This window comes from Bactrocera neohumeralis, chromosome 3 (genome assembly GCF_024586455.1).
Source record: "Bactrocera neohumeralis isolate Rockhampton chromosome 3, APGP_CSIRO_Bneo_wtdbg2-racon-allhic-juicebox.fasta_v2, whole genome shotgun sequence".
NCBI lineage: Eukaryota > Metazoa > Arthropoda > Insecta > Diptera > Tephritidae > Bactrocera > Bactrocera neohumeralis.
This window is the reverse complement of record NC_065920.1, coordinates 67,599,176-67,624,550: the sequence shown is the minus strand read 5'-3', so window position 1 is coordinate 67,624,550 and position 25,375 is coordinate 67,599,176. Positions and strand designations below refer to the sequence as shown.

The following is a 25,375-nucleotide window of genomic DNA, read 5'->3' as shown; positions in this document are numbered from 1 at the left end:
GAATACTAATTTCAAGCTCTTAAAATACGTGCCTTGGGCATTGGAATTCAATCTTTCAGATATTTCTAATAAGAACATTTTTCGTTTAGCTACGTATTTCCAATTCAAAATTACTTTTTTTAGTGTTCGACCGAAATCGAATACTTTTGCCATCAGCATATCGTAACCTGAAATGCAAAATAACGTAACAACATTTTCGGAAATTTACAGTGGCATGAATTAAACACGACATAAAATGGAACAAAAGGGAAACACAATTTTAATATTGATTAAAACAAGTTTATATTTGATCGGAGAACCAGAAAATGTTGACCATAAATAATATTATGTATGTAATTTGAAGTAGTGAAGCGTAATCAATTAGACATTCAATTTCGAATTTTTTGATGATACGTTATTTTGCATTTCAGGTGACGATATGTATATTTTGATATTTATTAGAAAATTTTTAAATATATAAGGAGTTTCGAAATGAATGAAAGTTTTGAAATCCGGAACGGTAGTGCAGTTAAAAATTCAGAAAAATTTTGTTTCAGATCATATCTTCTGAATTTTTTGTTTATTTTTAATCAACAAAATTTTTATAACTTTTTTTTACATTTCGATAGTTTTGCCTCGCCACTTTTTTATACTCTGAGCATGGTATGTATATTAAGTTTTGAGATACCGATTTGAAAATTTTCCCATGTCCTTTCCTCCCTAGCAGGCTGCTAATTTTTTTAAATCGTCAATATCGGACCACTATAGTATGCAGCTGCCATAAAAACTGACCGATCAAAATCAAGTTCTTGTATGAAAAACTTTTATATTTGACAAGATATATTCACGAAATTTAACATGAATTATTTCCCGGGAATAGCTGCCATACAAACTGACCGATCCAAAACAAGCCTAAGTTAACGCTTTTGTTATTATTATATTTTTTTAATTTTAAGCTCACCAAATCGCGTTAAAAAAATAAAATAAATCATTTTTTGTTTTTTTTTTTTTATATTTTTGCCTCAGCCTTATTTGCATATTTAGTACTTATTACGCATATTCACACATTCTTGAAAATTATTTACTTTTTCATTTATGAGTATTAGAAACTTACTCAGAACAAACTGGTTGGGTGCTAACTCACATCTCACCATGATAAAATTGTGGGTAATACTTTATTAACATTTTTCGCTGGAACTGCAGATAAGCTTCCAAAGAAGTTCACTGTGTACTTACATTCGTATGCCGATGTATAAGCCCATAAAATATTTACCACTATAATCATATGTATATTTGTATATATGTATGTATGTATGTATATATGTATATAATATTACCTTATTAGAATTTTTGCAATTTGCAGGCGTCAATGCGTATTTAAAACCGGTTTATCGCACATAAACGTGCGCTGCCGTTTTTTGCCTATCAATAATAATAAATGTAAATAACAGTGGAGCACATAGCAGTTCTAACAGGTTTAGGCCAACTTTCCTCTACAAGTTATAATTGCTTTAAGGGAGAATTCCGGAGAATTTTATTTTAATTTGTGAAAATTTTGAAGGTCTTTTAAACAATTATGTTCAACTAATTATAAGCTAATTCTATATTTTCTTTGTTTCATATATGTATTTATATAGTATTTTTATTTTAATTATGATTAATTTATGTAATTGTGATTCACTTCACATCTCGTTAATCATCCGTACTTATTATGTATTATCGCTGGTGATTATCGCCCGCAACTGTAATAATAAAAATCTGTACGCTAAGCTCTGCCACTGTTTACCTCTCACCGCTAATGTCAGCAGTCTGTCAGGCATGCCCAAATAATTTACATAAAATATTAGTGTAGTAATCATAAAGAAAAAATAGGTGTTTAATGTGCTTGTATATATGAATATGTTAAAGCTTATCGCTTAAAAAATGTCAGTTTTCAACTCAACTAATATTAAACAGTTGTGATGCCAAGTAGACGTGATATAAATAATATATTTATACGTACATACGAATATATGAAAATATATACAGACATAATAGTTAGGTGAAATTTAAAGTGAAATAGCGCACAGTACAAACGTTAAAACTTAACATGAAAAACAGCTAACTTCAAAAAATATATATATAACTAATAATAATTTTAAAATCTTGACACAGTTTTTTTATGGAGGTTTTTGAAGATTGAAGCACAGTAAATTTGACAAAATACGTCTATTAAAATAAAATACATTTTTTTGAGAATTTTTGAAAAAAAGGTTTGAAATTTTGAGTATTTAGCATGTAAGCAAGGTCAGAACTTCATAAAACCCAAACAGACTCACGATTATCTACAAATTAAAGTATTATTTCTAGTATGAATTTAAAAAAATTTTCAAAAATTTCCAATTTTTTCGAGTTTTGTATAAAAAAAGAACAATATGCTTTTCGAATTTCGAAAAAACACTCGAAACTTTGAATATTTCGCGTATAAAATTTTCGAAAATTCTTAATTTTTTGAGTTTTGTATAAAAATAGAAACAATATGTTTTTCGAATTCCGAAAAAAAACTCGAAACTTTGAAGGCTAACGATTATCTGCAAGTTAAAGTATTATTTCTAGTATGAATTTTAAAAAATTTCCAATTTTTTCGAGTTTTGTATAAAAAAGAAAAATATGCTTTTCGAATTTCGAAAAAACACTCGAAACTTCGAATATTTCGCTTATAAAACTTTCAAAAGATCTTGATTTTTCGAGTTTTGTATAAAAAGAAACAATATGCTTTTCGAATATTTCGAAAAATAACAATATTTTTTTCGAAACTTCGAATATTTTGCAAGTACAATTTTTTAAAAAATTTTTTCTTACGATTTCTCGTTTTGTATGAAAAAAAGAATAAAAAATGTTCTTCGAATTTCAAAAATACTTCGAAACTTTGAATATTTCCAAAAACTTTTTTTTTTCAAAACTTTATAATTTTGCTAGTTTTGTATAAAAAAAATAGTTTGCTTTTCGAATCTGCGGAAAAAAGCTCGAAACTTTGAAATTTTCGCGTATAAAAAAGTCGAGAACTTTCGAAATCGTAAACAGACTAAAGATTTTATACTAATTAAAGTACTATTTTTATTATAAATTTCATAAAATTTTCAAAAACTCTTTATGATTCTCCTAAGTTCTAATTTAAATTTACGCAATGTTTTAAGAGCCTGAACTATTTTAAAGAATTTTGCACTAAAATAAATAAATTAAATGTGTATTTGATTAAAATTTCGAAGGGTATGTCATATAAGAAGTTGTGGACGTTTAGAAAACCTTTCAGTGTAAAAAGTGACTTTTTATGTGCGTAAAATCGGTATCGAATTCATGTTTGTTAGACTCAGTGTTCTCACGAGCACAAGTATTTGAGCGGCACAAAGCATTAAATAAAGGTTGTGAAGTCATCGTAAACTTTCATCATGTGAGTTTTCCAACCACCTCAGTTAATGACGATAGCATCGAAAACGTTAAAGAAACAGGTCTTTTTAAATATTTGGAAACTTAACCATCTTTGAGAACTTCGACATCTCTTATGGTTTATGTTTTAGGTATCTTTTTGGTTAATGTTTGGGGTATCTTTTTGTTTAATGTTTTGGATATATTTTTGGTGTATGTTTTGGGTATGAAGCATGTCGAAGCTAAACTCGAACAAAAATAACTATTTTTTTTCAAAAACGACATTGACTTTTAGAGATCGTAAGATATGCTTGAAAACATAGCGGAAGACTCTACATACAGAAAACGCTTCATTACCGGTGGGCTTATGAATATGACGCAGAAACTGTCCAACAATCCAGCAAATGTCTCTCTGGCCGAAAAAACCAAAATTTGCTGAAGGCACCGAAGATTAGTCGTTGTATTGACTCAGGAGCATATTTTGAAAGTGGAAATAAAGTTTTTTTTTTAATTAAGTTAAAAAAAAGATTTGTTTTAAATTAATGTAGTTCTTTTGAAAATAAAGTTATATAGATATAGAGCATAAAGAAAAAAATATGTAATAATATATTTTTTAAAATTTTTGGAGAAACATTTTTTATTGGTTTGATCTTTTTACTACAAGAATTTTAATTTTTTTTACATAAAACAATTTAACCACGTCATTCCATTTTCCGCGATCTCCAGCTATTTTACTTGATAAATTATCATTTTCAGCTGTGCTCTAATTATTTTTTTTTGTAGAAATCATCCTTGTACTATTTCTAATTCTTACTTGAATGATCTTGAACTTGCGCGTGTCGTGCCGTGAGCTCTATCGATTGCTTAGAAATAATTGCAATTAGTTTAAACATTTTATCACTTTGTCGATGCCAATCAAATACTTAGCCACTAATCAAAGGGAAATTTCATAATAGAATCAATAGTATTTTACATGCGAACAGTCGATAACACGCTTCACTTGTTGACGTCCCACCCACATTTTCGCTTTTCGATTAATCTGCATGCGTGTTCGTACAATTCCGTTACACTAACTATTTAAATTCACTTAGCAAGTAAGTTACTTTAATGCGCTGACATAATTAGATCGAATGGAATTGTTATGTAGACTACAAATGGGAATGTATGTACATATGTATATATCTGTAGCGGGTATATACAGTGGGTATATGTATATATACATATGTATGTAAGTAAATACATAGCGGAAAATGCGACCTTCCTTTGCTAAATGCGTGCTTTTCTCCAGCAATGTTTTTCTGTGTGTTTTATTTGGTTTTCATTGACTTTATACATACGTCATATTAGGGTGGTACAAAAAAAAATATATACTTTTAATATTTTTCCTTAGTTAACGTGAAAATATCATCAAAAATTATGAAAATATGTTTGGTAAAGTTTGAGCTCTTAGAACCGCCGCTGCCAGACAAACTGTGCGATCAAAGTCAAGTTCCTCTATGGAAAACTTTTTTATTTGACAAGGTACCTTTACACAATTTTTTACAGACAATTTTTCAAAGCAACGCTATAGTTTTCAAGTTGTTTAAGTTGAACCACTATAAAATATAGCTGTTATTTAAGGTGTTACATGGGTTAACAAGTTCCAAAAAATCGATTTTTTTATTGCCTTATTATATTCTATAACATTTCTAGAATATTGTCCTAAATTTTCAAATTGATCCGAGTAACAGTTTTGAAGATTCAGTTTTGAAAACTTGTATCAAAACTGTGTTTTTGAAGTCGATTGGCAAGATTTCTCGAGAACTACTCAACCGATCTTCAGGAAATTTTACACAGGTCTTTGAGATACAATGCTTAAACACTTGGACAAATGATTTTTTTCGATTAGAACTATTTGAAAAAAAAAAATTATTGCGAAATTTTCATTTTTTTTGTAAAAATGTTCGCCAAAAATCCAATTTTCAGTTTTTTTCCTTCGGCCAAGTTCGAAGTTAAGGTTTCAATTAAACTACATATTTTTCACTTTAGATGATCCTGTAAGGAGTTATTCTGCCATCTTTTTTCCGAGGGGTCAATGGAAATGGCGTCGTAATGGCCGAGTTGAAAATATTTTTTTTTCCAATAATTTCAGAATTTCTTTGTTAATAGTGTATGTTTGAACAATAAAAAAATCGAATAGAATATTTAATTTTTTATGAAAGAAAAAAATTGTTGAAAAAAGAATGTTTTTTACCCGAGGAAACCCATGTATCCCCTTAACTGAGCGAACAAAATCAAGACAAAGATTTTGTGTACCCTCTCATGCTATAAAACTTGCATCCATGAAGGGCTTCGATACAGCTGGATTTAACGTTTTCACTTCATTTTTCCTAATTTTGGATGATATTTTTGTGTTATTTAATTAAAAGAGATAAGAAAAACTTATCCACCCTAATGTACAGACATATATGATACTTTAAGTGTATACGTATGAATCTATTATATTAACATGTTACCCAAACATTTCGCTCGGATTCTAGCAATTTTATGCGAAATCAATTGATTCTTACACATCTGTGCGAGTGCGTGTGTCTCCATGCACGAGTATGCGCACATCCAAAACGATCGCGGCCATTTGATCAAACAATCGATCGATAAACGAACGGTGTGAATAAAAGTGCAAAATCATTTCAATAACGCATCTTCGTTAAATAAATGCGTACACAAGTAAAACGCCATATGTTTGGCTTATTTTTAATGGCAAATTAGTATTTCTTTCGATCCAAATGTGTGCTGAAAGCTTGGTATACAAACACATACATACATACTAGTATATGGTATATTAAATACATTAAGGCATATTAAATACCCACAAATTCAATTGTAAATAATTGGTTTGAGCTAATTGTAATATAAATATTTGTATATATATATATATACATATCTACTAATTTCATATTAACATTATCTTTATATACATAAATATATTTGTTTAATTTTAATAAACAATTAATTTTGATAAAGGTGATATTGTTGTATGTAAATTAATTCAAGATATTGGGTCTCTAAAACTATGTGATTTCCTTTCTTTGACATTTATTTTTTGAAGATTATCTCTTCAAGGTTTGAATCGAAGCGGGATTGTCCGCATAGACTTTAAATTTTACATATCCCCACAGTGAAAAGTCTAAAGGTGTGATATTACAGATGCCAATTGACCGGCCCAAAACGTGAAATTATCTGCTCATCGCAGTATTCTCTCAATGAATCCATTAATTAATGCGATGGGTGGGTAGTGGCGTCGGCTTGTTGAAACGAAATGTGGCTGAAATCACAAGCTTTAATTTCAGGCTTCAAATAGTCGGTTATCATGACGTAATATTTGAAGAAATATGGACCTATGAAGCCTCTGGCCCCCAAGCCACACCAAACCGTTGTTTTTTCTGGCTGAAATGGCAGCTGTTAAATCTCTTCAGGTTGCTCTTCGTCCCAAATACGGCAATTTCGCATGTTTATATACCTATTGAGCCAGAAATGGGACTCATCGCTGAACAAAATTTTGATTGAAAACGTCGAATCTTCTTGGAACTTTTTAAGAGCCCATAAAGTCGCTTGGGAAGGTCAAGTGGCTTTAGGTATTGCACAAGCTTTGTTTTGTACGCTTCCAATTTAAGATCATGACGTAAAATGCGCCATATCGACTCTCCTTCGGTCCTCAGGCATGATCTGTAAAAAATAGGCTATTGAAAAAATTATATTCGTGATGTTTGCCAAGAGAGCGCGTAACTTGATTATAATTCCATTGTTCCAAATTCGACACATGCGTTGGAGAGCTATTACCCTTATGCATCTTCTTCAGTATGTGTAATTCACTTGAACAACAATACTCTTTTTCCACTCAAATATATGTTGCATTTTGTGCCTGAGAAAGGGTTTTTGCGGGAAGCTCTCCTTCATAACTTTAATATGAAGAAAACTTCAGCCGAAAGTCATTCTGGTAAAAGTTTATGGCGAACATGCTGAGCGAATGTCCTAAAAGTGGTTTGCACGATTTAAAATTGATGATTTTGGCTTGGAAGTTTGTAGATGACGGTATTACTCGATTACTCAGATTGTTGCCAAATACAAGAAGAGCTCGCCGAATCTCTGGAAATCACTCAAGCAGTGGCTTCAAGATGTCTGAAAGAAGCTCGCAGCATCTTTGGGAAACTCCCAAACAGTACTTTCGAGATGCCTAAAGGAAGCCACTCACATGCACAAAGCAAGGAAATCGGATGCCACATGAATAGATGTCAGGAGACACTGAAAAACGATTTTGTGTGTCAGAAATACTGCTTGCAGCTAATACTATTTGGTGGGACCAGAAAGGCGCGCTATATTATGAGCTTCTAAAACCAGGTAAACCATTAATGGGAAACGCCACCGACAATAACCTGTCAAAGCGCTGTCAAGCGACTGCCGAAAAACGAACGGAATTTGTGATTAAGTACGCGACAATAAAGACAATGCTCAATCTCATGTTGGAAGACCAATTTAAAACTCTTACAGCCGAGGCTTTGCCCCTTCTGACAGCCATTGTTCCGGTCTATGCAGAACGGTTTTACTGGAATGCTTTACATAAAAAATAGAGTATTGAAAATTTGTTTGATTCATTCTTGTGTGCCTTGTCTGTGCTAAATCGAATCCAAAAAGTGTCAGGATAATAGTAAATTGTTATAGTTTCAGGTGGATTTAAAAAACTTGATAATTTGAGAGAACTTTGGGCTTCTTTCACATAAATTTTGATGTTACATGGAAATAGTCTGTGTATAAAAATTATAAAAAGTTTTAATGTTTTCTTTACCTACAACATTGTCATATAACTTTCTTTTTTATGGCACTCGAAAATTATCTCGAAATTGAGATAAACCATTTTTAATACTTGAAAGTTCAACCACTCTTTCTACTTTCTTTCCTCGACCTTATTTTGCCTGTAAATTATTTAATATTACTTTAATTTTCGTTTAACGTTCCGAAGTCATTTCAACTTTCCGTTCCGATGGGAATGGTATATTTTCAGAAAACAATATACTATACTTTGAGCGATCTTTGAGCTAACTTTTGAACAACAGCATATGGATAAGAAACCTAATCAGGTATTTCTAATCAAAATACTTAATTTAAAGCGTTCTAAAATGCAAATAAGACTGCAAAGTGCACCTACCGGTCACTGGTTAATTAACCAATAGTAATTTTAGGTAAAGTTACTGTTAAAGTTTAAAACTACCCGTTAAATAGCGGTGATATCAGAAATATCTGTTGAAGTTTACGTTAAAGTTTTTGTTAAATTTTTTGTTACAGTTTCTGTTAAAGATTTATTTAGAGTGTCTATGAGTATATTACGGCTCAGTTGATAATTCTAACCGAAAATCTTCTGTATGTGGGAACGTTCATCCCTTTCTTACGAAAAGGCCTTATGACTTACGCGCTATGTATGTGTTAGTTCTTAGGCTAATTCTTTCAATGGATTGAAGTTTCGGTAGCCGCGATTTGCTGGAGCTAACTAAAGTGAAATATTATTCGAAAACACACATACTGGTAGAAGCCTTATATATATATATATATATATATACAAGAACTTGGTTCCGATCGTTCAGTTTGCATGGCAGCTATATGTTATAGGGGTCCAATATCGGCAGTTCCGACAAATGAACAGCTTCTTGAAGAGAAAATGACATTTGCAAAATTTCAAAACAATATCTTAAAAACTGAGGGACTAGTTCGTATATATACAAACAGACGGACAGACAGACAGACGGACATGGTTAAATCGACTCAGCTCAACATACTGATTATTTAAATATATACTTTATAGGATATCCGACGCTTCCTACTGGTTATTACAAACTTCGTGGCAAACTTAATATACCCTGTTCAAGGTATAATTATGGGATATTGAAGTGCTAAAAAATGCGCAGAAATTTTATTTTATGAAAGATACTCATAAAAATGCAATAAAGTAAAGTAACTGGGTACTTGGATATTCGAACTTCCATCGCAGTAGTGAAGATCGCTTCCAAATAATTCTGCCATATAATTTATTTCTATATATAAGAATGCTTTGTGTATGTTAAAAGGCAAACTAATGCGTCCAATTACAAAAATACATATTTTAAAAGTATTTTTTAATTATGTACATATGTTTATAAATATGTAAACATGTATTCATGTTTGTCCGATTTCTACGAAACAACTGGATTGCCTTCATCTCATTTGGCGGCTACCTAAATTTATATTCTTATTAATATTTAACTTGAACCATCGAAATTGTGCCAATTTTCTTTTAGATTTTATTTTTTCATTTCTCTTTTCGCCGTTTTTCCGTACGTCATAAGTGGGCGCCCGTTTTGTGTGCTTTGAAAATCGGCACATCTCCAAACTGTTGCTAAGTTCAACGCACACTTTTTGGCATTATACTCGTACGCACCAGACATGTGTAAACCTATATAAGTGTGGGTATATAATTTACAAAAATATACATATATACATATGTACATATATGTATGTATTTACTCATAAATTGTGTATGTTATGAATGTCGGTGTGCCGATTTTGCGTTTAAATGGGAGAAAACAATAATTACACATTTCTATTTTAGTGCTGAAAAGTTCGATTTTCGAACAACCAAAAATGTGGTAGAAAAAATTATATTTTTAGAGAATAATATTTAGTAAAGAGAAAATTTATTCTTTTAGTCACCGGAAATGACGGAACAGAAATCGTCTCCACGACAGACGGGTGTACGTAACGAGAACGGATCCGGGTATTTATACGGGGAACAATTGTCAATGCTGCTGCATTGCCGAAAATTATTGGAGAAATTTTTTCTGGAGCTTCAAAAGCAAAAAACATTGATTTTATTTTCTGCGATTTGACAAGAAATTTATAAAATCATCGGTGACCCTATGCAGTAAACATATGTATGTATAGCTATAATTGACCAGGGTGCCGAGCTAAGTCGATTTAGCTATGTCTGTCTGTATATGGGCAAACTAGATGAGTTATCGATCTGAAATTTTGCACACGTGTTTTGCTCCTCAAGAAGCTTCTCCTTTGTAGGAATCGGTGTTATTGGACAACTATAGCATATAGCTGCCATACAAACTGACCGATAAAACTCAAGTCCTTCTACGGAAAACTTTTTTATTTGACGAGATATCTCCAAGAAATTTGGTATGGGTTATTACTCAAGATAATGCTACAGCCTCCGAACAACTTGTTCACAACGAGTCACTATAGCATATAGCTGTCATACAAACTCATCCCTCGAAATCGAGTGCTTATATGGAAAACTTTTTTATTTGCCAAGATATCTTTACGAAATTTGGTAGGAAGTTTTATCTAAACAAACACTCCAATCTCCGGGTATACGGTGAAGATCGGGCAACTTAAGTATACAGCTGTCATAGAAACTTTTCTGTTTTGAAAAAAAAAGTCGGCACGGAATTTGTCGAAGATTACTCCGAATCCGCATCGCCGAACAAGCAGATTGTTCAGATGGGTCAATATACATACTATAGCATATATATTCTTTTTTAATTTCCAAATGTTTCTATGCCATATATTGAAAAACTGTGATCTAAATCTTGCATTTTACTATCGCGCCACTTGGCCGCCTTTCAGCGCGACAATTGACGCCGTTAAGCCTCCACATCATCTCGAAACTCATTGTTTTATGGCAAGTTCAAAGGACCTTAAATGGGATAATGTGCGTATAAGTCTTCACACATCATTATATACAACTACATTAGTATATATGTATGTCTCCGCCAACAATGCATCCACAAATATGCTTCCAACCATAGTTATATGTAGTTTGGCATCGTACCGTTGTTTTCATTTGCGTACATTGCACTGTGCATTCGCCGGATGCGTGTACAATGCACCAGAAACCCAACTAAGCCATGCCACGCTAAAATATCCTTGACACGCTCAGCACATAGCCGCAGCCGCACGCTGTACTCATTTTGTGCTAGTAAATGGTAAATGGAAATCATGAATGGGGTTGCTACTGTGCATGTGGCCTCAGCGTGCACTTAACCCTTCGGTGCAATGGCAGAATATATGCTTATGCATACATATCTACACGCACATATCAATAAAATTTTTGTTGTAGGTTATTGCTCAGGGCTGAAGCGTCTGGTTTATGTGTTTGGTATGTGCACTCGTTAGCGACGTGTCTCAATTTGTTTTGGCGTGCGTATAATTGACTTTGATGCTGTGTATGCTACCATAAGATTTCCACTTTGTCGAATGGTGTTCTATATGCTGCGAATTTTAAATCCTACAGCAATTATTTTATATACATAAATTTTGAGGATATGTTCTCTTAAAAATCGAATTTGTTGTATTTACGGTTTTGTAGCTTGGATTATGTAATCTTTTAAAATATAGTGCTCTCTGCTGCAGTGGATGTCCTTCACCGAATTTTTAAAAGTTTCCGAAGAGTCAATAATAGAAAAGGTCATAAAACTGATCATGAGAGATGGCCCGTAGCTAAATTACTTAGCTTAAACAAATGTATAGAGTTAAGCTAAAATCAAAGAAGCAGCTTCAAAGTGACGAAAATTTACTGGAAGACCCATGATATAGGGTTAGGAGAGATGTTCGGTTTCATTCCATAAGCCAAAAAAATCCTTCATAGTTATAAGGGCTTTTGGAAGTAGAAATCTTTGACTTAAAAAGAAAAGGTTGAGATCAAATTAGACTCTTAAAAAAATGTCCATTAAAAATGTCACCAATAATAGATATTGGACCGTTTGATAATGATTTTTCATAACAGTTTTGCATTCACATTAAATAAATTGTTAAATATTCGTCGTAATTTGAGGTTACCTATGGAACCTGAAAACACTTACGACAAATCCAAAGGTCACTATCATTAATTTGTATGATACGACTACTGATCTTCAGATAGTTGTATTAAATAGTGAAAAGGGGATTCTTAGTATTAAATCGAAAGGGTTCTTAACGTATCAAAACCAGAATAGAATTTGAAATATTGCTATTGTGGGATCATAATTTGGTCCAAACTACGTCAATTAGTCATCTGAATCAATGATTTATGATACATCTTGAAAAATCTTTGATTTTCTGAATGAAAAGTGGTTGATTGCTGTTATTGTAGCGGCAGAAAACATTCCTGAAGTAACTTCGAGAAATGGCGCTGAGTTAACAGTTCGGGTTCGTTTTGGTTACTTAGAGCCGGCTGTCCTGGGAACAGCTCTTAATGTTCTATTTACATAATAAAACGGGTTTGGGTTCTCAAAGTTTAAGTTTCAAAGTAATTATTTTTTAAAACTACTGAGTGGCTTCAAACTCTATAAACAAAGTCACGAGATACAAAAGAATTCATGGAAACAATTACGCAATGTTAAGGAGGTAAAGTCTTCTGTCCGCAGCTCATCATCAACTCTAGCTTCAGACTACCGGACCACTGTAGCGTCTTTCAATCGAAGGTGACTGAAGTACGGGTTCCTTCAGAGTAGTGTGTAGTCCACTCCGATAACAGATAATGGTTTCGAGCTCGGTGACTATACACTCAAAACTACTCAACGAGTGTATGATCGCATTATCAATAGCATAGAGTTTCTTCCGTATTAGACTTTTTTTGGGTCACAGCGGAATTGAGAAAAACTGAGAAGCCGAAGAGCTTACTAGGGAGGGCTCAAATTTCTTGAGATTGGGGTGGATACCCCGTTGTCCTTTTACGTTCTTGCGCTGTACTTGTGTACCACTCATGAACTCGGCAAAGGTTAGTTAAAAACCAGAACATGTGCGACTACGAGATCTTTCGAGCCTTGGTAAATCCTCGGAACTACTTGTTATTAACGTAGTCAATCTCACCACAATTGTAGATGTTCTGACTAGTAAACATCTACAGGGTCACAGATAAATATTCGGTCGAACGCTCTCTGACAAATTTGTTTGAAAGAAGACGAGGTGGTATCATTTTGTCAGTTTTCTCTTCTATTGCCTGGTTTTTGCCAGAAATATCTCGATAGACAAACTTTCGACGAACCTGGCGAAGTGGCTGGGATTGATATGAGGATCTGGTGATCAGTTTTCAGGAGTTTTTGGGTGACGCAAAGGATCAACGTTCACAGTTGTTTAAGTGAGACTCATCGATTAGATTCAACACTGCGACCTAAGCTAACCTAACCTTTAAAACAACAAAAAATTTCCACTTAAAAACCAAAACCAAACGGTTTTATACATGAACTTGATTTTGATCGAAAAGGTTGTATGACAGCTACATATTTACAGTTGTGTTCATTGAAAGAGCAGTGCAGATGACCTGTATGTTTTAGATTGATAAATTTTATTATAAAGACCAATATGAGATAATATATTGGTCTGATCGGGTTTCAGCAGCTTCGTCGGGAGAAAAGGACGTGTGCAAATTTTCAGATCGGTATTTCCAAAACTTTGCGTATATAGAGACAGATTCAGGGGCAATCAACTTTGTTTGCCTCTAAGACCTTTTAAATATATGCTTTTTAGGGTCTCCGACGTTTCCTTTTTACAAATTTCATAGTAAACTTCATATACCCTGCTCAGGGTTAAATACCAAAAAATTTTACACTGAATCAAATTATTCGATAAATTGCATTGATAATGTCTTGAAAGTGTCCAAAGGTTGAAAAATAACCGTAAAAAGCATATTTCCATTCAATTACTTCTTCAAACAACATATTCATGTAATAATAGTGAAATAACCAACACAAGTCTATGGTCCTTTACTACCCAGCAGGACCCATTGGTCATTATGATAATAAACCAACACTTTCTACCCATCAATCAGCTTTTGAAATCTGTAGAAAACAAATCAAAGTTGTCTGCTACAACTAAAGTCAACACACAGCTGTCCCACATGTCCTCGCACTAATGACCACTAATCAGTGATTATTACCATGCAATAACAACTGAGTCACTAAAAGAGTGAATGACGGAGTGTGGAACCGAGTGAGTGACTCGACGACTAACTGAGTGACTGTAGTGTGAGTATAAATTTCATATTTGTTAGCTCAACACACGGTTAATACATTGACGTGATTATTTATTTGCCATGTGTGGCAATTTCTGACTAATATTATTGTTGTTGTTGCTGCTGCAACCATTGCAGGCGCGGCCATTGTTGTAGGCTGACAGGTGAGGACGAGGTTCTGCATACACACTTTCACTATTTTCACTATAAATCTCCTTGTATATAGTAAATACATATATTTTATATAGCTGCATGTTTTCAATATGGCAGAAATACATAAGCAAGTCCTTGCAAAAGTGTACTGGCGCGCATATTGCAGTCTCACTTGCAACTTGGCCGCACTGTTGCAGCAGCATATGTACAATATATATCTGATACCGTAGTAGCGTAGTAAAATTATTTTCGTTCATGCGTCCTGCAACTGAAGATATCTGCACACAATTACTCGAACACGGCTGAGGTGAGTGTGTGCGTGTGTATGTGTGCTTTTTGTAGTCAACTAGAATATGCAAACGTTGTACAGTTCCGTCAATGCAAGGTTGTTAACCTTTTGGCGCAAGTCTACAGCAGCTCATGCAATAATAGTAGTAACAGCAGCCATAACTGTAACAGTAGGAACAACAGGAGATGTTGACAGTAACAGGAAATGTTGACAGTAACAGCAAATGTTATTGCCAACCTACACTAACCTTAAAATGGTACACAATTATGTATGTATATATACATACATGTATTACAATTAATAACAGCTACCCACCTGCATACATGCTTACCTATAAAATGGGTGAAAACTATTTGAGGACACTGCCCTAAATTTGAAGAAACACTGATAACGGCATATGTGTCGAGTTTTTTGTTTACAAAAATTTTGCTGGTTCTTTTAATACATAATAAGGCAGTTGCTAGCTATTAAAGTGACCGCAAAGCTTGTGGGTTACAGAAAAAAAATAAAGTTTTAGTTCGGATTACTTAACATACTAACCGATATTATTTCTTTTTCTGTGGTATTAAGTTGCAATTTCAGTATTTTATGGATGGTATATATAATATTTGAAGTTATTTAGAAAAGTCCGCAATGGAATTTTTGGAAACTTTTTGATATTGTTTTACTAAAATGAAAACTTCACGACTTCCGGTTTTTGACCAAGTATCCTTTGGGTAGCCAAAGAACATTAGTTTGAAGGCGGGCAAAAGTGAGAAGGCGAAACATCCCCTCTACAAGGTTGTGCGCTATGTTTGGGACCCGCTACCTAAAAAACGCCCCAATGAAAAGGAACAAGAAGTCTCGGATAAGATACGCCCCTTTTAATGACGACTTTGGCCAACGCACCAAGGATTACGATTTGAGGGCACGCACCTGGAATGTTCGGTCCCTTAATTGGGAGTGTGCCACTGCCCAGCTTGTTGATGACCGCGTTAGAAAGAAGGCTGATATCAGCACCGTCCCAGAAATGAACGGGACAAGGACTGAGGCGAGTAGGTCCTTGTGGCATTTACTACAGTGGCAATATACATAAATGAGCGCAAATTCGGTGTGGGATTCGTGGTGGGAGAGTGACTCTGTTGCCGATGTTTAAATGGGTAACTACAATCCGCATCAAAGTGAATTTCTTCAACATATCGCTGATTTGTGCCCGAAAGAGAAGGACGATGTGACCAAAGATTCCTTCTATGATCGCTTGGAATGCGCCTATGAGAGCTACCGCAGCCACGAAATCGTGCTTGGCGACTTTAATGCCAAGGTGGGTAAGGAAGGTCTCTTCGTGTCGGTAAATTCAGCCTCCACAAAGTAACATTTCCAAATGGGTTGAGGCTGATCGATTTTGCAGGGGCTCAAAATATTGTTGTCTGTAGTACTAGATTCCAGTCTAGAAAAATGCACCAAGCTACAAGCTGTCTCCGGATCGAAAAGCCACCAACCAGATCGATCATTTTGTGATAGACCGAAGACATGTCTCCAGTGTTTTAGACGAGCGTACGCTCCGAGGTCCTAACATCGACTCGGACCACTATCTTGTTGCAGCCAAGATTCGCACCCGCCTCTGTGCAGCAAAAAACGCATGCCAACAAACGTAAGGAAGGTTCGACGTCGAGAATCTGCAATCTTAATAGATAGACGAACGATTTTCTACTCGACCCTGCACTTCTGCTCTCTGAGGGCACTCATCAACAACTCGGTATAAGGGAACTGTGGGACGGCATTTCAAGCTCCTTACGTACAGCTGCAACCAAAACCCTTGGTTTTCGGAAAATGCAAAAGAATAGCTGGTACGACGAGGAGTGCCGTGTCCCAGCGGAGAGAAAACAGACTGCCTCCCTCGCAACGTTACGATCGCCCACAACACGTGTGGGAGAAAATAGATGCCGAGAGGTGAAAAAAGACGCAAGACGCATTTGCAGACACAAAAAGGGAGAGACCGAAATGCGTGTGTATGAAGAGCTTGATAAGCTGGCCTACAGGGGTAATGCTCGAAAATTCTGGAAAAAAGCGGCGACTAACAGAAGGTTTCAAGACCGGAGTATACTCTTGTAGAACCCCAGAGGTGATCTAGTAACCGCGTGATTTAATACAAAGGGACTCCCTATCATATGGCTTCTTCAACCTATTGCAGGAGAAAATAATACATTCGTTTGAGTTTCAGAGCTAAATAGAGAAGGTAGAACCTTCTATAAGAGGGAAAAGCTGTTGGCGTACGCCGCTGATATTAATATCATTGGCCACAATAAGCACGCTGTCAGTTCTGCTTTTTCCAGACTGGTTAAGGGACTGGAGAAGGAAGAGAAGCATATGTGTCTGGTTGTGAACGAGAACAAGACGATATACGTTCGAGACGTTCATCCATTTAGGATCACTTTTATAATGAAAATTGGTTCAGGGATTTAAATCGTTGCTACCTTTTGAGTATGAGAATGATTTCAGAGAGTTTTCCAACTTACGCCACCAGGTTTTATGCTATCTGTTTTTTCTATCTTTAGAAAAAAAATAAGCTAACAGAGTTTTCCAATTTTCGCCAATTTGAAGTTGTTTGCTAGATTTAGGAAGATTTCTAATTTCCTTACTTTCAATCACTCTATAGTCATGAAAATATTATGAATTAATGGTTTCGAGTATCTTCCTTCGCTGTAAACACTTCACGTGAGCGACTAACAGTCTTTCCAGCGCAATCATGATAGGTTCTTCAGTCTTGAGTCCAGTGTTTAACCTAAAACTTTGTAGTTATATAATACTTCTTTTTTCTTTAATTTCTAATATTCAGATTATAGTCTTTAGCATAGTAATAGAGTCCCTTTCCGCTGCCGTTCAGCTAGAAATATCGATTTATAAGGAGCTTCTATGTTACCTGCCAAGCAGACAAGTTATAATTCCAGCGAAAAACCTTTGACTAGGTCATATGCAAATATGAATAGATATACATAATATATACATGGATATATACATATATACAAATACATATACATACATATCTTCTACAGCTGTCTTGTCTAATGACAACACCTTGTGACTTGTGTCCATGGTCAGTCGTTATCCATATTAGAGCACATGCCTGCCTTGCGTGTTGGCGCGCCAAATGGACTTGGAAGCGCCGCTGACGACATCTTACCGGCACCGACAGCTTTGACGCGTTTACTTTTTCATTTCTTTTCTGCTTTCGGTGCGCACCGATAAATGACTGGTCAAGTGGACTTAAGGCATTCATATCACCGGCTTTTGCATGCCGTCTCCTTCCTTTTGACATACAAACACATGCATAAGTATATTGTATACTATACATACAATAAATGCGTTTTGCTACTGATAAAGCCAAAGGGCGACCAACCCATACGCAGGCTGACAACTTGTCGGTGTCCAGTGATTCATAGGCTATTCAGAACGCGCGTCACACCCGCTTTTGTTTTTGAGCATAAGCGCTTATGAATATGTATATACATACATATATGCACATACGCATGTATTTGTGTGCAATTAAAGCGTACGCTTTCCGCGTGTATGTATTTATATACTATTTCATAGTAATGTTGATTTTGCTTTTGTTAATCGACAGTAATCACTCGACATGTGGCTCCGCGATTGCCGATAACATTCACTGCAATAGAGCGTCAATGTGCTGTGGACGACTAGCGGTACACCTAGATATGTTTGCATGCCACACTCATTTCCTCAAGCCATCATGCGCTCAGACAGCCATATGTATGTCTAGTGTGTCGGTGCAGCGATCCATCAATTCCGTGGCACCTCTATCAACGGTGTGTGCTTGCAAGTGAGTGCTCGCCCTTTTGTCGCTTCGTGCGCGTCAAATTTCCTTATCAACACTTTTGATAATTTTTCGCTTCAATCGTAATTATTTTATTGTTTCCCGCCCTGTGCCCAGTAACCTGAAGCTCTGAGGGGCGTTTGTACTAGGGACTCAGTCGCATTGAATTTCTGTTGATTTTGTTATTGTTGTTGCATATGCTTATATAATATGTACATATATATATTTTTTGTTTTATATTTTCTGTATTTATTTTTTTTTGGATTTTTTTCTTTTTCTTTTTATTTTTATTTTAATTTTATTTTCATTTTCACTTCCATTTGTACTTTCTTTGTGTCGTTAGTGTTTTTATTGCAACCCTTTTTATTGCTGTTTCACATTTAATATTTTTACTGTTGCCAAGTTCGTTAATTATAAAATTTTTGTTGTATTTTTATTTGTTGAATTAATTAGTACACTTGTAAATCTGTTAGTTTATTTTACATGTGGCAGCTGTAGCCCGCATGCTAATCGTATATAGTATGTATATATGTATGTATGTTTCATATATAAAGATACTCGATTGTAAAATTGTGAAGACCTAACTGGAAGTTGGACCAGTTTTGAGATCAGAATTTTTCTAAATTTACGTATAAATTTTCATCTAAATTTAATTTGCTTTCGAAAAACCCGGTATGGTTTTCTAATAGAGATGATATGATTTCTAACTGAAGTTTTGACCATGTTCATGATCTGTGATTTCTTCATTGCATTCAGTAATATCTACAAATTTATCATGGTAAGATAGATAGGAAAGTCTCAAGAAGAAATTTTCGCCATATAAGAAATGGTTGCAAAAGTTGTTAAAGGTTGACTTTTGCAGAAATCCAGATTCTGAACTCATTCTGGCTTTCAAGAAAATATGTTTAAATTTAGAAATTTCGGGACTCCATAAATTTTTAATTATTACTAATTGCCAAGCCTTATTCACGAAATAAAAAAAATATAGTCCCGAAATTTCGGGACTACACAAATTTTCGGCATTAAAAAGTTATAAAACGAAATACTGCTTATTTTTCTAATAGCTCACCAAATAAATTCGTACACATGCAATTTCGGGATTAAATAAATTTTTCGGGACCCACTAAATTTTTCGGGATTTAAAATTTATAAATAATAACCGCTTATTTTCCTACTAGGTCACCAAATAAATGTATACATGTGCCTGACTGTTGAAATCTACAGTGTTTTCTTATCTGCTTCTACAATTTTTACAAAAGCGACGATAACAAATTTGTTGTACACATATGACTATTATTACAAAAATGTACATTTCTAAGCACATGTGTATGCTTACATATTTATACTATGTTATATACATACATATGTATGTATGTACCATATACATATACATATGTAAGTCTATAACCACCTACATTTGTTTATATTTTCTTTGCATTTTGCGGAAATTTATTTTCAAAGCGCAAACTAATATTAATACCTCATATTCATAAGCTCTTTCGCTTTATTTGACATTAGCAAATGACAATACGCGTCTGCACGATTAGGCCATTTATTTGCTTTTCGCCATTTATTTACACATAATCTAGATAATACTACAAGTTTTAAGATTATTTGAGCAGTTTATCTTATTTCATATTTCAAAACATTGTATACTTAATTAGTTTAAAGGTGGTGCTTTTGTTGTTGTTATTTAGTTAAAATATATGAGGATGGAATTTCGTTATTTGCTATATACATACATATGTACGTATGTACATACATATATACATATGCTTAAGTATATATAGTATAAACTCCCTGCTGGAGTACTTTTCCTGTTAGTACTACTATCACTTTAGTGCCCGTCCACCGTCATTTATTGTTGCTTTTATTCTTCATTACTTAAAATTGTTTACTTTTCGCAAATATACGAGTATTAACATATTGACACTACTGCATCTATATGTATGTATATCCATTCTTCTCATAATTTCTATTTACTCAAACACTTACCCCAACTTTTGGGTGTACGTCCAAAGTAGGTGCCTTCCTTGCCATTGTAGATTAATTCCATGCAGGTCTGCTTCTCCTTCGGCTGAGGGAATTGGAATTCCGTTGTTATGGCATTACCATTCTTCTTTGTCGACATTTTTGTTTTTTTTTTTTTTTGCACGCGTTTATTTGACTAACTACACGGACTGCGACGACTTGGTTAATACGATCAAATTTTGTTAGTTGTTGTTGTTACCTAGTAGCACGATTTGTAGTGTGAAAGGATATGCCAAAATTGGTTGTAACGCAGGTACATACGAGTACATACATACGTTTCCGATAAAAACGAAAGAAAGGAGAAATAAAAAAAGAAGTTTGAGACTCATTTTGCTGTTGTTTTTGTTGTAAATTACTACGAGTAATAAGCAATTTTTTTGGCAACATATGCTTGAGACAAGATTGTTAAAAATATTTATGTGCGAGAGTGCACATTTGAATATGAAAACGATTGATAAAAAGAATAAAATAAAGTAGCAATAAAAAATAACTAACAACCAATATCAAAAATATAATATAATTTAAAAAAAATTAATGCAATAATTTTAAACTGCTAGGTTTGATACAAAATTCTATAGTTTAATAGGTTATTTTAATTTCAGTCACAGAAATTATTGTGTTAATTAAAAATTTTTAAGGAAAAAATATAATATTTAATTTTAATATTTAATTAAATTAAATTTTATTTTTTTATTAAAGTTTAAAATAAAACTTTTTAAAATTATAATTAGATTTTTTTTTAATATTTAATAAATTTAAAAAAATATGTTATACGTAATTTTAAAAATTTAAGAAATAATATTAATTATGGCAAAAGTGTTATTTTACTTTTTATAAATTAATAATTAATTTTCATTAAACATAGTAGTCTTAAAAATCATATGTATATTTAAAAAAAGAAAAAATATTAATAATTTTTAATTAATAATTAGTTTTTTTACACATATTAATTTTTTTTATTGAGCCTTAAGAAATCTGGAAAAGTATTATATGTGACCTGGTCTACGAAAAGGGGGCTAACGTGCGAAAACTAGTTTTCTGGGAAAAGCTGTTAAAAATAATTGTCAGTTTCTCGTTATCTCATTAATTGTTCTCCTTTTTTTTGACACCTAAGCCCCCTTTTCGTAGACCAGGTCACATATATTAAAAAGTAGTATATATTATAATTAAAAAGTATATAAATAATTAGTTTTTAACAAATATTAATTTTTGATATTTATACTTGGTGTTTGCACACATATTAATTTTTTTTGCATCTAAAGATATCCTGAAAAATAACTGAATTTTCTCTGAATACATGTTAAAAATAGTTTTTAATAATTTTTGCAATTAATACTTAATTTTAATTAAGAGACCTATTGTGATACAATTTTACGAAAGAATTACTGTACAAACATTTTAAGATTAATTACGTTTAATTATTAAAATATTTTTTTTTTTTTAATTTTGTTTAATAACTTTTGCTATTATTAATAAGCATAATAGTTTTTTTGATTTCTATAAATGCCACATTTGTTTTTAAAACATGAAAGTAATCGGGAAAAATTCACAAGAAATTAATAACTTCATCAAAATATCACTTTTATTTTTTTTCGTCATAAACTTTTTCTAATATATTCTCTTTTCACACAAATATTTGTTTTCCCTAAAAATAACTTTTTAGAAACACTTAGAAAATTATTGTCCATAAAATAATAATATTTTTAATATTTTTTTCAATATATTCTATTTTCACCAATAATTTATTAAATTTGAGTACAAACACGAATATTTTCCAAAATTATTGTCCAGAAAAGCATAATAAATATATATTTTTTAATTTCGATTTATTGTTTTTACAAAAAAAATAACTTTATATTTTTTTCATAAATGTTCTTCCAATAAATTATTCTTTCACCAATGATTCGTTAAATTTAAAAATAAATTCAATGTTTTCTTCCAAAAAACTACTTCTTATAAAGTTAATAATTGTCTTTAAAAACCTAAAAAATATTTATATTATTTTCACTAAAATATTTAAATTTTATTATAATACTTAAAAAGTTTTTTTATTATTATATTATTTTCTTAAATTGTTTTTTTTGCAAAAAAAAAAAACATTTAAATTTTTATTTTTTCCGAAATATTTTTCTTATGTAATCTCTTTCCACCAATAATTCAATACATTTAAAAATGAAATATTTTATCTTTCCTAAAATAACTTTTTCCAAATCTCTAGAAATGTATTGTCTGTAAAAGCATAAAAAATAGTTTCGTTTTATTTTTTTAATTTTTATTATTTTGCAAGAACATTTACACTTTTTATTATTTTCCGTCAGCTGTTTTTCTATATATTTGCTTTCCACCAATAAGTCATTAAATTTGAATGCAAACATTTGTGTTTTCCGCAACAATTTTGAATATGAAAGTGTTTTTGCAATTCAGCTAATTTTGCACTCTTCACAAGTCTGTTTTCATTCTTGCTTCTTCAACTGTTTTTATGTAAATATTCAAGCACAATAATATCGAAACTGGCAATGAATAATAAAACCACAGGCACATAGGAACACAGAAAATGCACACAAACAAAACAAAATGCTAAAATTATAAAGAAAAAAACTTAAAAATGAATATCGGCACTCGCACACTTCTTTTGCGCTTTACAAAGTGGCAACTAAAGCAACATAATTTTCTCGCCACTTTTTGTTTAAGAAAAAGAAAATTGCTTATATTTTTTATATAACCATTTTCATAAATACGAAAACTTATTTTTAGCTTATTTACTTTTCTATTTCACGGTTATTGCAGCGAAATATAAAATCAAATTTGTATTGTCGGAGTGAAAATACAAATGTGATTTCGTTGCTGCTACTTGTTGTTGTTGTAGTGGGTACTAAAATATTTTAGTTGCTTGTGAATGTTTTATTTATATTTATTTTATTCTTTATCGTCTGCGAGCTCGAGTGTTTCTGAGCTACCGCGCACACGTCTAACACGAACCGACAAAGATCACTGACTGAACCGACTGGTCGCGCGTATTATGCCCGTAAGTCCGTACAGCACAGTCGAAACGTATTGAATTGTTGAACTCAACGCCACTCAATGCGACTTCAAGCGTCTCGCTGGTACTCTGCTGTTCGCCTTTGTAGATTGCTGCTTCTAATGAACGCGCGCCGATGTCTAAGTACTTCGTATTGGGATTAAGGCGGCGCGAAGACGTTGTCTACACACAGCCGTATTAAATAGGTTCTAAACTGAATAGTTCCAATGAGCTGTGATAACTGATTGCTGGCTGATTTTCGGCATGCACTTACATAGGTGTGCTGATGACAATGTTCTAGCTGATTGGCAGTCTGTGCGTCGTGTAAAAGACCTGTTGTCCACCGCAGACCTAGACAATAGCACAACAGACCGGAGACTATAAACTCTGTTGATGCGTTGCGTCGCAGCTAATGATGTTTATTGGGAGCACAAGAGCCCACACTATGCGGTCCTATGTGATTGTGTGTGCAGCACTCAGACACATAGGTTGATGGCGGTGGAGACGCTATCGTCGGCGGCATCGGCGAAAGCAACAGCTGTTGTTACATTCAAAACAAAACTCGTATTTTTGTTGAACTCAACAACTCTCACCAATGCCCTGTTGGTGAATATTGTACTCTGCAGTTGCTGATTTAACGTCAGCGCTGCCGCTACACAGATTACGGCAGCCTCTGCTCAATGGCTTCTTTGGGGCTTTGCGGTGGTACAGTGGGATTTTTGTGCCCAAAGACTATTTTCAGTTTGGAATCCCCAAACCAATTTTGCTTTCGAAGAAGGTTTGCTGTTGATAAATAAAAAGTTTTTGATAAAAGAGAGGTGCCCTGAGTTTTATTTCGTTTTTAATCCATGAGACGATGAGCTTGCTAGTGAGGGCACTCTCTCTCCAGTTTTATCCGATCAGAAGCGAGTCGAATTTCCATCTCCCCTTGCATTGTGGTGTTGGTCCTATATATAGCCACTGGGCTCTACAAGGTTAACAACCAGAACTTGTGCGGCTTTGAGATTATTTTAGCCCACAGTGAATACGAAGAGGTCCTTCGATCTAGTTGCTCTTCACAAAGCCAATCTCGCCGCAATTGTTGGCGTTCCGACCGCACACTGTCCAATAGACGCACTCGGATTGCACCTAAATATTTTGTTGGACGCTATTTGTCAAAACTGTTTGGAGGATGGTGAGGTGGAAGCATCTTGTTACTTTCTCCAAGTGGGATCCATCGATTTTGTATCAACCCTACGACCTAACCTGACCTAAAGTTTGTTCAATGGGCTTACTCGCGGTGTGATCGCGTTGTTGGACGCTATTTGTCAAAGCTGTATGAGAGAAGGCAAGATGAAATCATGTCGGCACTTTTTTCAATATTGCTCAGCTTTTGCCAGACTGAAATTGAAATATCTCATCAGACATATCTTCCAGCGAAGCGTTGGAATTATTTGCCGCCTTAATACTTTTGTGGTAAGCTCTAAACGCTCCATAGATCTACGAAGATCTGGTGACCCATTTTTAGAAGTTTTTGGGTAGCAAAAAGACCAAAGTTCACAGCTGTAAAAGTTAGATCTATCGGCACCTTTAGCGAGAGAATCCACATATGACCTAATGTAACCTAATAAAATCATGATTCTTCTCGTTACAAGTATTTGCTTTGCCATTGACATAACTCTTTAGACTTTTAGCAACCAGACT

At 33.6% G+C, this 25,375-nt stretch overlaps 1 protein-coding gene across 2 annotated transcripts in view; it reads right to left on the bottom strand.

Annotated features, from left to right (window-relative positions):
• Window positions 1-23,897, bottom strand: part of LOC126752932 (sodium/potassium-transporting ATPase subunit beta-1) — a 53,829-nt gene extending 29,932 nt beyond the window's left edge. The window contains exons 1-2 of one of the 2 annotated variants that reach the window (XM_050463979.1): window positions 23,437-23,897; window positions 20,638-20,872 (exon numbers count right to left, since the gene is read on the bottom strand). In XM_050463979.1, the coding sequence (XP_050319936.1) occupies window positions 20,638-20,773 (136 nt within the window). In that variant the 5' untranslated portion in view covers window positions 20,774-20,872; window positions 23,437-23,897. Of the gene's footprint in view, window positions 1-20,637; window positions 20,873-22,969; window positions 23,157-23,436 lie in introns of those variants that run through there. The other variant, XM_050463980.1, reaches the window with a different exon arrangement.
• Window positions 23,898-25,375: the final 1,478 nt, after the last annotated feature.